The sequence below is a fragment of the Phaseolus vulgaris genome, chromosome 3 (assembly GCF_000499845.2).
Source record: "Phaseolus vulgaris cultivar G19833 chromosome 3, P. vulgaris v2.0, whole genome shotgun sequence".
Taxonomy (NCBI): domain Eukaryota; kingdom Viridiplantae; phylum Streptophyta; class Magnoliopsida; order Fabales; family Fabaceae; genus Phaseolus; species Phaseolus vulgaris.
Window position 1 is genome coordinate 35,548,259 of NC_023757.2, and position 16,147 is coordinate 35,564,405.

The following is a 16,147-nucleotide window of genomic DNA, read 5'->3' on the forward strand; positions in this document are numbered from 1 at the left end:
TATCAAGTATTCAATGTAAAAAAGATACTCTTTTTTTTGCAATGATAAAAATCAATAAAAAAATTTATAATTGTATAAATATCAAAAAAAATATGAAATAATAATTAGATAAATATTAAATAATTATAAAAAGAGTACATGGGATTAATTCACATCATATCACACATGGGATACCTCTTTATGAAATTACTATTATATGCATTATGGAGCACCATAGTTTCAAATTTAAAGGCATAAATCACTCCTAAGTTAACATATTGATTTAATGAAATTGAAAAAATAAAATTCTATTAATGTTAATGATATCAGACAACATGATAGAATCGACCGTCATTAATAACGAGTTATTAGGCCACACAACCCCAAGTTCACCATAATATTGATATGTTTGCACAATTTTATAGTGGAATTCAAGAATTGTCACAAGAATTAAACATTTAAATTTAAATGTTTGCTTAGATTCCTAACTAATGAATTAATGACCTTGAAAAATCTAATAAATTAGAGCACTCTTTAGAATAAGTATGACTTCTTTTCATGTTGTTTTCATCTTCTTTTCTTTCAATAATTATAATATATTATTTATTTTTTAATTACTTCAAATTTTGATATTTTAAGGAAAAAATATTTTAATTTGTTCTACGTTATAATTTTTACTTTTGCTAACATTTTATAATGATTTTTTTAATTATTATTTTATTTCAACTTCAATTTATATTTAAAAAAAAGTTACATTATTATTTACGCTTAAATAATCAGCTATTCTATAAACAAGTACCCAACCAATAATAGAACAAACAAATTAACCCAACACGGACAATATATATTAAAACAACTTTTAAGATTCAATCTAATCTCATTTTTAATCCAATGACATTTGGTCATTTTATAAATATATCAAATAAATTTTTTACTTTATCACATCAATCAAATTACTTTTCAATTTTTCACTTATATTTCCTTAATTTAAGGACACCACATTTTTCACTCTTTCTCTTTATATTTTTTCATTGTCTCATTTCCACTCCTCGATTCAATCAATACTTAAAAGAGTAAAAGAGTAGAGTGACGATTAAATAACAGAAAGAACAAAAGCAAAAAAAATAAAAATATTACATTGACTTTTATAAGGATTAAAATAATAAAAAGTTGCTACAAGGGTTAAAGCAACATAATGATGCCCCAAAAAAACATAACTCACTCCAAGTTATCTTGCATCTTTGAGCCATTGGATCCCGTACTTTGGACGTCTGGTTTGCACTTGTTTAGACTTGACTTGACACATCTCGTTTACAGATAGAAACTCAAAATGCAAAATACAAAGGATAACAGGTTTCAAGAGAAAGAGAGCAAGAAAGAATATGGTGCCACTTTTATTACAGAATTAAGGAGACTATCATCCTCCAACGGTTTCTCCCAATCCAACAATGTTTTCAGCTTCAACAATGTTTCATACTAACAAGACTGTATTTGGTTAAAATTTATTAAAAATAATAATTTCAGTATATCTTCTCATTTAGTGATCCCTCTCAATTTAGAAATGAGACCCATATATGATTATAATTTTCAATCATAACAAATGGCGTATCAATTTCTTCCCCACCTAACTACACTTAACTCTCGATGCTTTTGATGGTGTTGCCTTCTTGACCGATTGATTTCTTTGAAATTTTGAGATGAATGGCAGAAGCAAATGGATGAAACAGACAAGGATGGTTTCAATAGAGCTATGGTTTCCTTGAAGGTACATGAAAGGTAGGAGAGTGATTGGTTAGGCCATATCACTTGAAGAAGTGAAGAAGAAGATCAAGATGTTTATCCTAGAGAGTCTAAACAAAGGAGTGACAAAGTTTGCAAACTTTGACAGCAATTCACTCGTATATTGATCTTAGAATTAGAGAGTCAAGCACCTCAATTTATATAAGAGAGAGTTGAACATTTTGGAACCAAAATTTAAAAATTCAAAATAAAACTCTCCAATGAGAAGGTGTCATGTGGAGTCATGTTTACCATGTTTAGCTCACTCACACCTTCCATGCTAAATCCTCTCCACTTTTAGGTTGCCATGTGGACGTCCATGTTCTCCATGCCAAGGTAATTTTTGTCCTCCAACATACCCTAGATGTTTTACGGTTACATTGGGCTCAAAGAAGCCAATTATTACCCTAACTAGTTCCGTTTAACCCTAACTAGACCTATTTTACTATTGATCTAAATACAAGCCCACAAGCCCAAAAACCTATGCTACTTGGCCCAAACATTTGGTCCAATTATTTTATGCTACTAGGCCCAACATATGGCTCATGAAATCCTAAACTTTATACAATTTACACGAGGTTATGGCATTTTTGAACATATATTGAAGGGTGTCTCTACCATCCTGGCCTTCTTCCATCACACACTTATGGCATTTTTGAACATATATTGAAAGGTATCTCTACCATCCTGGCCTTCTTCCATCACACACTTTCCTTCCTGTCTCAGTATTTTGGTCCCTAATACTTGCTAATGCATAATGAAATGAAATCACACTATTTGCAGCTTAACCATCATGTATAGTTCCAAACAACTGACTTTCAAATTTTCGCTAGTTTACAGGTATCACTTTCTGATGTTATATTTTGATGCATTTCATTCGTCGTGTCAATTTTTTTGCTTGTAATTCATTCATGTATTCATGCAACAGGTGATAGATACTTCACAAAACAACTGATGACATTTCTGTAGGTAAAATTTTCTACTGTTGAAAGAGGATCGTCATGACCCCCATTTCTTCCATATAATGGACCCACGAAAAGTATATTGACGAAACTACATTTTGAAAATAAAATATTTTCTTAAAGTGGAAAGATCAATTGTCCAACAACGTGGGGCATGGAAGAGAAACTTCGTTTGTGGAAGACATGACAATTTGAAATTAGACACATTATAATTAATGCATTGATTGATCAGACAAGGGAAAAGGACTTGTTCTGAAATTTTCAAACACCAAAGGGAGGGCCAGAGAAATGCACAAGTTCTGAAATAATAAGAAATTCGAACTAACCATAGATCATATCATAATACTTCAAAAGTGAAGCAACCTAGTTTCATCACCGCAGTCCTTGAAAAATAATTTCTTCAGTTATAGTAATCAATCCCGGATAGTGGCACCTAGCGACTAATAACAAAAAATGATGATAGCCATTTTGAAATCTTTTATACAGTTTATATATTCCATACTATATACAGTAAATGCATAAAAATAAAAATTTAAAATAAAAATACTCAAATCTTGACATGTTCATAATTTAAAAAAAAAAGTTATTGGTCTAAGCTCCTAAGCAAATAGTAAAAAAGGATGCCATGACTAACCAAAGGGAGAGAAAAGAGAGAATGGATTTGGGTCTTTGGGCGATAGATGGTAAAATAACAGACTGATGGAACAAAGAGAACAATAAACAGAGAACAGACAGATGGAACAAAGAAAACAATAAGAACAAAAGAAAACAGGAAAAAAAAGAGAGAAGAGAGAAAAACAAAACAGAACAAAGATTGATGAGAATAAGAGAACAGGTTTAGAAGAAATAACTGAAAAAAAAAATGAGAACGAGATATGGAAGTAAAAAAACTGGCAAGCTGCTACATTGGTTGCCTGAGAGAGTCACCAGAGGGTCACACAGTGATTGCAGAGAGTTGCACTGCGTTTGTGCAACAGTCGCAAGGTAGAAGAGGAGAAAAGTGAGGTATGGTTAAAACTTTGAAAGTTTTCTACATTTTAGTACCCAAAATAAAATAAAAAATACCTCCATAAAATACCCCTCCAGCAAATTAACATAGAAGGGCATTCTCGGAATTTTTAACATCATCAATACAAAATGCTATAGCACTGCAAAATGCTATTATTTTGGCTGATACAGTGAAATGTAACACTACGGCACTGCATATGGTGGCCATGGCAACCACACCTCTATAGCATGCTATGACAAATCTTTATATTTCCACCATATATATATGAATACCATTATATGAGATGGGTAATACAGGACAAAGGAAGACTAGAAAAGCACAAAATCATTTTTTCTGCAGCACATTATAAAAGTGAATCACAGGGGACAAATATTTTCCGTTAGCGTTCAATTCTCATGACTTGAGGACCTCTACAATCTAAAATGACTTGTTATCTTTGAAGTTACCACAATTTCACATTATCAATTCAATCAACAAAATCGAAAGGGATCTAACAAATTTGATGGCCAAGAGTCAACTAAAATAAGCTTAACTCTAGAGAGAGCAAGTAAAACATCATGATATAAGGCTAATGTATTGTGTACACCTTAATAGGTTGTCCGTGGTGTATGGACAACCATTACCCTTTTAGATTAAACCTTTTACAATAGGTTCTTTATCACTTGATCCCAATACCCTCTTAACAATCACGCTGCCATCTCCATTGTCTCCTCCCTCCTCTCAAACAACTTCCTCATATGTTCTTCAAACTCAACCCCTCACCTTTCCTTCCTCTTTCAGACAAAACTATTCTCCACCGCATCTAACCCCAAAATCTCCATCTCAAAGTGACCCATCTTATCCATCTAGCCTACATGGTTCTCAACAAAGGAAGGTGACACAGATTTTGAGCTGCCTCATTGACTGCAATTCCAACGTCATTTAAATTCCCAAGGGTTCTTTCTCCCACTGAAATATGTGGTTGTTCAGGACCAAGGTTGTCAAACTTGCAGGGTGACCCTTAAACCTGTTTGAGTTTACGAGTCAACTGCTTCCTGGCGAGTGAACTCGTTTTTTGTCAGACTCGGTGTAGACTTGGACAGATTTGCCGAACTCGGTGTAACTCGCGAGTTTGAGGCTGAGTCAACGAGTTCTGGAAAAAAAGCCCAAAACGACCCAGAGATGTTCATTTTGATTCATGTTTGTCACTGTGCTTGTCATCATCACGTCGCCATCTCGCTTCTTGTCGGATCCTCACTGTGCCTTGCCTTAGCTGTCGCGTCTTTTTCATTTTCAGGAATGGGTTTTGTGTGTTAATTGTGGGAATGTTAGATTTAGGGTTGGGAGTTATTTTTAAGCTGGGTTGGGGATTTTTAAGCTGATTGGATTTAGGGTTATTTTTTAGGTTGGATTTGGGGATTTTTAAGCTGATTGGGTTTATGGTTGGGAGTTGTTTTTAAGCTGATTGGGGATTTTTTTATTTAGAGTGTGGCTGAAAAAAGATTGGGATTGAGATTAAATTATTTTTTTATTGATTCGACGTTTCAGCACAGTAAATAAATTGTAAGATGTTATGGAATTGGTATAAGAATTTTTTTATTAAAATTTTATATGATGTAAACTTTTACGAGTCTACGAGTCGGGTTTACAGACCTCCTATGAGTATGAGTCTGAGTAGACTCTCGAGTCTGATAACCTTGTTCATGACCAACTGTTGATGTGATCATGCAGAAAGTGCCCAGCAAGAAGCACATTGCCAATATTGCCATAGCTTCAATGGCATAGAGAGCTAACAGTGCTACTGCCAGAGCTCTGCATTGCATGCTCGAAGCCAAAGACATGTTGAGGTTTCTGACCAGTGAGGAAGGACTCACTACTAGGACTCCATGCACAAAGAAGAGGGGGTTTTACTAGGTGTTGTTTGCTACAAGAGACTTCTTTTGCTTAACACATTGCAATAGTGGGGACTTCTTATGATTGTGAATCTAACATTAGATGGAGATTTTGGGGTTGAATTTGAAAAATATACATATACATCATCATATATAGTCTCCAATGACAACAAACAAGTAGAGGATGCTAGAAGGGAATTAGGAATCTAGTGTAAAAGGATTTAGAAGGGGATTAAGAATCCAGTGTAAATATGGACCACCTATGAAGGTGGTCATCTTAGCTTTGCTCTATAATCTTAACCTACTAATATTCAAAGGTGAAAACACATTTGCTCAATTGACATTGACAATAAAATAAAAGAAAGAAAAGTTTAAAATATATATAACAATGTATTTATTTTATTTTTGTTTAGTTGGAGAGAAAACATAAAGAAAAGAGAGAGAAAAGTCGAGTTCTAGAGACAAAAAAAACAAACTTTTGTTTTCTAGCTCTTTCTCTTCAATTCCGGTTTTAAATTTTTCTCTCTTCCCTTGTTTTCCTCCTATTCTAGCAAACAGAAACCTTGTTTGGTAGAAGAAAGAAAAAGGATGGATAAAATATAAAGGATGAGTGAAAATAGATAAGAAAAATAGTTAAAGATGTTTAATAGAAGAAAAAAAAAACAAAGATACTATATGAGTGAAAATAGGTGAGAAATAGACTGGAAAAGTACTGGTGGAACCTCTCACTTTTTAATTCTCTCCTCCCTATTTCATTCCTACCAAACATACCTAATTAAATTCACTCTCTGTTTCTATTCTAACCCTCCAACGAACCAAACCATTAGAGTGTCTACTTAATATACCTTGCATGGTACCGTCAGAGCTTTTAAAACCTTTCTTAACCAACCTAAATATTAGAGTAATAATTTGTACCGCTTATATATGCCTCAGAAATGCTCATTTAAAAGAACTAGTAAATGCAGCACGGGGTAATACTAGCAAGTAGCAACATTACTTCACACCAGCTCTTCAAGAATCTATAATTCCTAGCAATGTCCACAACACCATAACCGGGTGCTTCTGAACCCCTTCACCATTTACCATATGCTATTTGCCCTTGTATGGCACCACACCATCTGCAATATCTGCCATGGCACCTGTCATGTCATTGCACTGCAACACCCATGGCAGAACATCCCGTGTTTTTATAAGTTTTAAATATCCGTTTTAAGGGGTACATAAAACATAACGGATCCCCATTTCATTTTTGTGTTCACTCTTATTCCCTGGTGTTTAACTGTGAAACCCTAGGTTTTTACTGGGAACCACCTAAGCAAGCAACTCTGGAGAACCTTCTCCAGTGACCACCCAGTCAGCAACCAGAGTGTGGCTATTCTTCTTCTTCTTCATCTGTTTCAACGTTTTTGTGCTCTGTTTTTTCAAAAATTTCAGGATTTAGTTCTGTTTTAGAATTTCAGAATTTAGTTCTCTGTCTTTCAGAATTTCATGTTCTATGTTTTTTTGTATTAAACTTATGATGTTCCCAAAAAAAAATTCATTTATAGGAAAAATGTCATTGCACCCAAATCATTCTTTTGAGACTGACGAGATCTTATTAGAATTTAGTCCAAGGTTCTGCTGTTTCTTTAATTTATTTTTGCCATTTACTCTTTAGATTTTGTACATTCTTTATCATTCATCATAGCTTCGTCCATAGGCCATCACACCAACCACCATGTATATAAAACTGTTCAGACTAGGCTTGTTAAATACTTAAACCTGTCTGTTAAGTTACATAGACATACCCAAGCTTTAAATTATGTTTGATTATTTAAATGAGTTGCGTTCAAACTTTAAGGGTTTGACTTTAAGAACTCATGTGTAACTCATTTATGTATGTGTGTGTTATATAAGTTTATAATAGAAAGTTCTTTAGTTTATGTTTTATTAGAATATTACCATTATTGTTTGAAAGTTCAGGCTCTATTAGCTAATATTGAGTTGAATTTGTGCAAAACATTAGCTTCGTCTTGAAATATGAATTACTATCTGAGAAAGACTTGATACATATTTTCTATAAGTAGATTAGTATTAAAATAAATTGAGATGATATATTGATAAAGTCAAAAAATAATATAAGAAAATTTTCATATAAGCAAAAATAATTAAAGTATAAATGAGATGAGCTAAATAAGTCAAGCTCAAACTTTCAATTAACCTTGATCCAATAAATGAATCAAACTTGACCTATCCTTTTCTTTGACAAGCCAAGTCCAAACTTTAAGAGTTTAGCTCAGCTGGACTCGTTTAAACCTCTACTCACCACCAAAGGCTGCCATCTACTGTTCATAATCTTGATTACTAGTTATTGTTAAATTTTCAGCAGGCACTAGCAAGTTTTAGAAATATATTGCTTACTGTTCATCTAGAGTGATGCATTGAATAAAAAGTTATAGTAATTCATTATTGCAAATAGGAATTATTAAAATGACTACGTGGTAATACTAGCAAGTAGCAAGTACTTTCATTGAAGTAAATTCATAGCCACAATACAGAGAAACAAAGATTTTCAGATAATTCCAGAGTTCAAGGTACACGATCGATATCAAAGAATGCTATAAACACAACAAAACCATAAATCTCATGGACACAAAATGAAAAGGTACATCTCTTGCTAATCATCTATGATTACAAAATCAATCGCACATGTATACCCCACTCTCAAGTCTGTCACTAACCTCGTAGAAGTCTGTCTTACCTTCCGTAGCAGGCCGTATAGAAACTCCAGACAATGACTGAGTTACTTGTTCTGAAAATTTCACATAACCAACAACCTCAATTTCCTCGTCATCTTCACTGGAATCTACCGGCATCCGAACTCTCAACCTGCCAGGAGAGCCTTTCAACGGAATCTCTGGTACAAGCCATTTAATTTCTCTTTCAGTCCTATTTAACACAGCTTTTGGAGAAACCTTCAACAGAGTAGGATCAACGGGCAGTTTAAGAGTAAACGTAACATCGTGCAATGGGACTAACAAATCAGGGTTTGAAGCATATTGAATCATCACAGAAAGCAAACTCCCAGTATGCCGTTTCGTAAGTCGAACCCTCAAAGGCAAAGGTGTCAACCTAGGAACCAGGCTATACTTCATAATTGGTATTGGCTCCTCAGAGGCCGCAGTCCTCACATGAAACAACCCATTACCAAGACTACTAACACGCGAACTCTGAATAACAAATCTCTTAACAGCACTGGTTCCCTCAATTCGGAATGAGAATTCAGTTTCCTTATCACCAGCAGTTTTGGGTGGCAAAGTTCTGAGGTAAACAACACCCATCAACCCCACTCTTGCAAGCAACGATTCCCTGAACTCTGCACTAATCACCTCCGAAATATACATCTCAGGACCCTTCATCTCAGTTTTCTGCACCAACAAGTTCTCAAGTGGCGTTCCTGAACCACTTTCAGCCGCTGTTTTAGGAGCAGCATCAGGCCCAGTTTGCAACAATTCAACCCCACCAAGACCTTGCGGTTTGGGAGGCTTGGTTGTGCCCACAAACTCGGAAGGATCCAATCCACCACCCCAAGCATCGTTGAAACCTTCAAAAGCTTCTCCAATAGAAGCTTGCTCATGCCCAAACTCAACTCCACCGTAGTTCCCTTCAAAACCCTCCACATTTATCTGCGTCGATTGAGTAGCCTCAGGAGGAGGCAATGAGGTGACATCAAGCCCCTCCAAAGCTGAGGTTAAATCATTAGCAGAAGGGTCCTTTGTTTTTTTGAAACCTTCAACAAGTTCCTGCGGCTTGTTAATTGCATCACTAGCTGCAAAAGGGTCCTCCACCTGAGACTCCTCCGGCTTCTGCTGCGGCTCCTCCTGCGTTTCCTGCGGGGCGGGTGCAAGGCTGGCGGCGATCTCTTCGCCAGCCTCGAGCGTTTCCGGCGGCAACTCGAAGGAGGCGGTGGATAAGGCGTCGATGCAGGCCTGGTGCTCAAGCGAATACACCTCCAACGTGAGCCACGTGTCGGCGCCGCGGATCTTGTTCTCAGTGTCGATGGCAGAGTGGACCATCTTGGCTATGCTCTCGCCGTGCATGGTGGTGAGCATGGCGGCGAGGCGGATGTTGCTGACGCCGCGGAGGACGATGTCGAGGGCCATGTAGATCTCGGCGTACTTACGGCTGAGCTTCTCCGGCGTGACATCGACGCCGCGGCACGCCGTCACGATAACACTGACAGCCTGGTTGACGATGTGGATGCACTCGAACACGTTGACGGAGTTGTCGTGGTCCGCGACGGTGATTCCAAGCACGTAGATGCCGTTCACGAGGCGGTACACCACGCGGTAGCGGCTCTCCACCCCGACGATGACCTGGCCGCTCGACGCCGCGAGGGGGTCGTCGCCGATGGATTCCGCTGCGTAGGCGTCGTCTGGCGTGGAGTGCTTGTTGGCGGCGAGGGCGCGGCGCGTTTGGCGAAACGCAGAGAGGGCGCCGAGGGCGCGTGAGGGAGGGAACCACTCGCGCGTCTGGAGAAGTATATCGGATCCATTGGAGGGCTGCAAGGAAAGCGCTAGACAAGACATGGGAGATTGGGATCGTGTTCAGTTAGGGTATTTGAAATTCCTAGAAGTCCAAAATTGAAATTGGGAATTGAACATTCAATTTGCACAACACACACAACACAAACAGAAAGCGAAACTCTTAGATCTGAGTGTGGTGGAGGACTGATTGGACTCGCTACAGGAATCTGGCACCAATGCTCTCCTTTCTCTTTTCCTTTTCTTCCTTCTTCCTTCTTCCTCTCTTCTTTTCTTTTTTCTTCTCACCCATTTCTTCTCTTTCCATTTCCTTTACCAATTTTGTTGGGCCGATCCATCCAGAGGCTCGGCCCATAACAGCTTAGCTACTTTTATCTCTCTCTCTTCATCTTCATTGCGTCATTTTTTCTCTCACTCGTTTAAATTTCCCCCCAATTATTTAATGCTATATAAATTAGTTAAGATGTTAGTTTTTAAATTAGATGACATCACATCATTCATGTCAAAGCCATTATCCAACAACGGCGAGGTGTGTGCTCTTCAATAGCGTTGAGAATTTGCAATGAAGAGGATCATTTTGACTTTCTACATTGAATGTCAACCCTATATTTTTGTATTTCCAATCAAACATTTTTTTGGTATTATTAACATTATTCTTTGAAACATAAAACAAATGTTCTTTTCTGTCTGAAAAAGAAATCGACCAATTCAATATTGTTTCTGATATTTTCATCTTTCAAGAACAAAAGTTATCATTTACATCTCTTTTAAGACTAATGTAAGTTATCGCAGACTTTTCCTGGTTCTTTCGTTTTTTCAGCTTTGGTTTGACTTTTATAGAGCTGAGTATTTTTTTAGCACAACCATTTTGGAAAATATAGGAGCAGCCTTAGACTCCTAGACTTTAGGTGCCTGTGTTCAATCCTTGAAGAAGACGTTTGATTATCATATTCTTCTTTGGTCCAAAACTCTTTATCTATATTTCTTTAACACCTAACAATTTTTATTTATTTAGTTAAAACAATAATTAATCTGTGATAAAAAGTAGTAGTCGCAACAGTCCCGTGAAACGAATGGCCTTGCCCATTTGACTATATAATAAATTAATATAATTAGAAAGAAAGAAACGCATACCCATGGATTCCTTCAGAAGTTAGAAAGAAACATATTTAAACGTGTTTCCGATAATAAAAGGCTCCACCTTGTGATATTTTAAGTTTGGATCGAAGGTTGCATTGAATTGAGACAGTAAAAGTGTTGCAACCAATATAGGTTAAGTTGCATTGAATATTGGATATATGGATAAATGTATATACATTTTAACAGGCCTGAGAAACTAAAATAGACAGCTGTCCCTGTAGGACACAGGTTGGTTGCTATCCTATCAGTATCCACACAAAGATAAATTCATCTTAATCTCAACAACGACAAAAGAGAAGGTCACACTGTCCCTTCAGCTAACTTGTCCCACCAAAATATATCAATGAAGGCAGTGGCTGAGATCTCGAATGACCACTCACCTTGTCCACCCACCACGACAAGTAAAGCCCTACAAAACCCAAACATTCATTGATATAACAGTGCCACCCGCCAATTAAAATTAACATACAGACATATATAATGCCTCCAAATAAAAGCCGAGTTCTTGAAAAGAAAAATTCAGTACAAATCTCTATTAAGTGACACAAGTATTCAGATCTCAGTGTTTTTCATACACAGATCTCACTGTTTGAAGTCAATTTTTCACTTGAACTGAAAAAAATGATGTTATGTTTGGGATGATGAAGCTGTTTGAATCTGCATGAGTAGCGTGAGGTTAAATCTACTTTTGAATAAATAAACTATCTTGCAATACATATCAACACAAACTATCTGAGGAAAAAGGAAATGCAAGCTTTCTAGGTTCCAACCATATTTTAAGAAGAAAGGAAACATCTTCATGTTAACGTAAACCCCAAAAACATACTTGCAAAGGTTTTATTATTTTAACCATTACAGCATATAAATGAAATATTTCATTGTTCCAACCATGTTTTATGTAGAAAGTAAACATCTTATTGCTAACTTTCACCTCAAACATACTTGCAACAATTTCAGGTTTTATTATGTTAGTCATAACAGAATATTAAGGTTGAGGAAATACCTTATAAACTGGTTGGCGAAGCAGCCGTTTAACTCAGGATGAATAGAGTACAAAGGGAACTACAGAGAAAGGCGAGAAAATGTCATTTGATTAGCAATGCTCAATGCATTAACTGAGAAAGGTTAAAGCTTGGCAAAAAAGCTGAAAAGGCTAAGAAAAATATAAAAAAGTCCAGCTTGTTGAAAGAAATGTCATCCAGGTATTAAATTTATGAACAAGTTACAGCTTACCGACTAGGAATTTGCTTTCCCTATCATACATCAAATCAAATTATTAAAATAAAAGCAAAGCCAAAGGGAAATCCCAACCATCATTAACTACCAGTTGATGTATCGGTATCTTGTTGAACCGAAAAAACAAAATGTACGGGTATATTCATTGTAAAAGATTTCAAATAGTCAGCAAGATAATGAAATCATTCGGAAATTTGGATGTTGTGTTAAAAAAAAAAAAAGATACACGCACCAAGAAGGTGCCTCACCAGATTTCTAAGGGAGAAGAATGGCTAATTAGCAATGAATTATTGACAATCGGGAAGTCTAGGCATGACAACCATCATCACGATATCCACACTAATAACAAGATTCGATCATTCATTCCCTATATAATGGCATGATTTCTATCTGAACACATACAGAAAATTAATAATATTACTCTCAAGCAATAATTGTAACATAGTTAACCATATGTGAGTTTTAATAATCTTCATACCAAAGATGATAGGAACTAACAAGTTTTAAGATCTTCTAACCAATGTGTTACTCACAACTCACAACCTAGTTAGAGAAAATGCCCATGCATTAAATTAACTTTGTTAACAGGAACATGAAAGTACAGCTGAAATAAGCAGAAATTAGAAACAAAATAGACAGAATTCCAGGACGTAAGAATCCTATATGAGCAGGAATTGAAAGCTTACCAAAGAGGAAAATGGTCAGCATTAGAACAAGTGTAACTTGAATAGAACACCCATATCGTGAGTGCAAGGGCCTTTGAAACTGTCTCTGGCTCTGGCATATACCAATGCGCCCAAAACGCTGCACAGTACAAAAATCAGGCCGTAAGCAAAGAAAGTAGAAGAAAATGTTTCTATCTCTGTATGCATTTATTCATCTAACCTGATTGAACATACGAAGTACTCGCATGGCCTGAGGATATTCTTCAAACTTTTGTTTCCAAGATAGATGTTTGAATCCTTTTTCTTTAGGGGTGGCATCAACAGTCCTTGGAGTTTTATCTCTTGGCTCATCTTCGTCAGCAATTACAACTTTTAGAGCACTGAAATTAGGTGGGTTCCACGTCTTTCTTGTACTTGTTCTATCTGATTGAGAAACTATCTCATCATTACTCCTGGAAACACCCTCTGATTTTATTTCTATCACATAATTTGTATCCTTGTTAGCAGACTTTTCACTAGCAGATAAATCCCGGTTGCACAGAGTGTTTATATCTACATTTTTATCTTCTTTTCTGACTTGTTTCTGCTGAAGTGAGCTTATCTTCGAAGAGGTAGCCTCCATAGATTCATCATTACTGCTTTTTGAGGTCTGACAAGTTCCGGATAGAAACGCAGCCAGATCATCTCGCTCTTCTTCATCCAGATTTACCCACCGAAGCGGTTGCCTGCCTTGCTCAATAAAAGTTTCCCTTAGAGCTTCTTCAACTTGGGTAATTTGGCTTTCAATGGCAGAAATAAACTGCCTATGCCTGATGCTTAAGTTGTCATCACCATGATGTCGGTAGCTTAGCCTGACAGCTTTCTCAAACTCCTCTAACTGTTTAAGCATGCTCAAAACACAAGAATGAACATTCAGTCTCAAGGGAAATGACAAGAAACAAAGGAGAAAGTTGACTTATCAGTGAATCTACAATAAGAAAACTAAAGATTTTGTTGAAAATGTACATGGTCAAAAGAGGGGTACAAAGGGAGAGGAATTCAATATTTAAAAAAAGAGTATATTGACTTACCTGCCATTTTGCAGTACCTAAAGCAGTTTGTAGCTCCCTGCATAGTTCATTTAATTCAGCAGGAGTTGACCTTTCTCTCTTTTCTCTCATCCATGCCCTGTACGCAGATTCCATTCTGGATAAAGAGAGGCATGAAATTTATGTCAGACATAAATGACACACTCCAATTTATTTATAGAGTATAGTGATGTTGAAGACATGACCAAACTCCATCCTAAATTAGGAGTGACTCAAAAAAGGACACGGCAGTGCATAGATCATCCAAATAGCTTCATGTATTTTGAACCCAGAAATAAGATAGGACTCCACTGTAAGTTGATCATTCATATCATTTACACGCACAATAAGATCAAATAAATGTCAACTTAGAAATAGTTCCAAAATTTGATACAAGGGAAAATATATTTTAGATTCTCTTACATGCTATACCTCCCCTTCGTTTTTATTATTTCCCCACAACTACCAAAAACTCCATTTGCAAGCGCCAAAGGAAAAGAAAAATCCATCAATTTAAAAAAAAATCTAGCTGGGCAAAGAACAAACAAGAAATAGGAAGAACGAAAGACACGACACGGCGATTGGAAAAACAACCCACCAGAACCAAAAACATCCACACATACCCAACATGACCTCAACCCACAAGATGCATACTTTAACATGAAATTCACCAAATATCGTGATTAAATCAACCCAAGAGACGAATCTGGGAACGTACATGTCAGCCGATTCCTGAACCTCTTCGGCCGCAGAGAAAAAAGCGTCCTTTCGCCATAGATCAAAGCTATTAGCTACCAACATCTTCAGCAACACCCGAAAACCAAACAACCCAGATGAAGATCAGACAGAAAAGGGCAAAAAGACAGAAAGTTGAATCCCCAAGCAGGAAGGAAGAAACCCACACACGAAGCTATGTCCCGTTGAAGAACAAAAGCTATTGGGTGGGTCGAAACGCCCCCAGGTTCTTTCTCGTTCTCCCCCCGTCTTGTGTTAAGGCGACAGAACACAGAGCACGGGAAGACGAGAGAGAAAGAAACCTTCGTAGAGAGAGAGAGAGAGACGTTTAAGCGACCCTTCTCTCTTTTTTAACCTCCACAACCACGTTTTGTTTTCCCGGTTTCTCTTTTTTCGGAAGGTTGTGATCAGGTGCTGGCAATTCCACCATACCCTATGGTTTCCAGCAAAGATTATGAGGCACGTGTGAGAGTGGTACAGTTGGAGGGTTATGATTGGGTGGAGTGCAGAGGATGGGCGAAGGGAAGAAGAGAGGAGAGGGTTGAGCGGTTGGAGAAGGAAAAGGAGAAATGGGGCAGTGAGTTTAGGCTGTTACCAAACCATTTTTATTCTTTTCTTTGGCCCCATATCTTAATTACTGCTATATTTTATTCTTATTTTTTCTAAGTCTGTGTGATATGGAAAATATTCTTTTCTATTCATCATTTTTTAGGCTCGTGATTTGGCTGTTCTGATAATGCCATTATTATGTCAAAAGTAATGAAAGAAAGTAAGAAACTGTTTTCCTTTTATCTTTTGGTTTCCACTGGGACACAATATAAGAACATATTCAATAGATTATGCATCCTAGTCACACTTCACTTCCTAACCTTCTTTTCTTCCCAGTTTTTTTGGTGGCCACAAACCAAAATTTGTTTTCTATCTGCTTAATTGTTTATTGTTTTGGTTTTTTTAGTTTTGGGAATATTTTAAAACCATTTAATAAAACCTACAAAATTGAAAGTGGATAAAAGCAAGTTTTTTTTTTTTTTTATAAAACCCATCTGGGAAATAACTTTTGGATTTTGGAGAGTGGACATGCTATTCAGCAAGAGTAGGAGTGATCAGGGGTTTGGTCCACTTCACCAATTCACCTTAGCATTTCACTGGTCCGATATAAATTATTTGGATTACGGATTAAT

General features: G+C 36.7%; 2 protein-coding genes across 2 annotated transcripts; both read right to left on the bottom strand.

The window, feature by feature from the left end:
• Positions 1–8,084: 8,084 nt before the first annotated feature.
• LOC137807334 (uncharacterized) lies at positions 8,085–11,030 on the bottom strand. The gene has a single exon (XM_068607938.1). It carries the CDS (start codon positions 10,166–10,168, stop codon positions 8,279–8,281), a length of 1,890 nt encoding a protein of 629 aa, XP_068464039.1. The 5' UTR covers positions 10,169–11,030; the 3' UTR covers positions 8,085–8,278.
• Positions 11,031–11,378: 348 nt separating this feature from the next.
• On the bottom strand, positions 11,379–15,579 carry LOC137807335 (syntaxin-61-like). The gene is made up of 6 exons (XM_068607939.1): positions 14,950–15,579; positions 14,235–14,349; positions 13,385–14,041; positions 13,186–13,303; positions 12,267–12,325; positions 11,379–11,672 (listed from the first exon to the last, which is right to left on the bottom strand). Exons 1-5 carry the CDS (start codon positions 15,030–15,032, stop codon positions 12,300–12,302), a joined length of 999 nt encoding a protein of 332 aa, XP_068464040.1. The 5' UTR covers positions 15,033–15,579; the 3' UTR covers positions 11,379–11,672; positions 12,267–12,299.
• Positions 15,580–16,147: the final 568 nt, after the last annotated feature.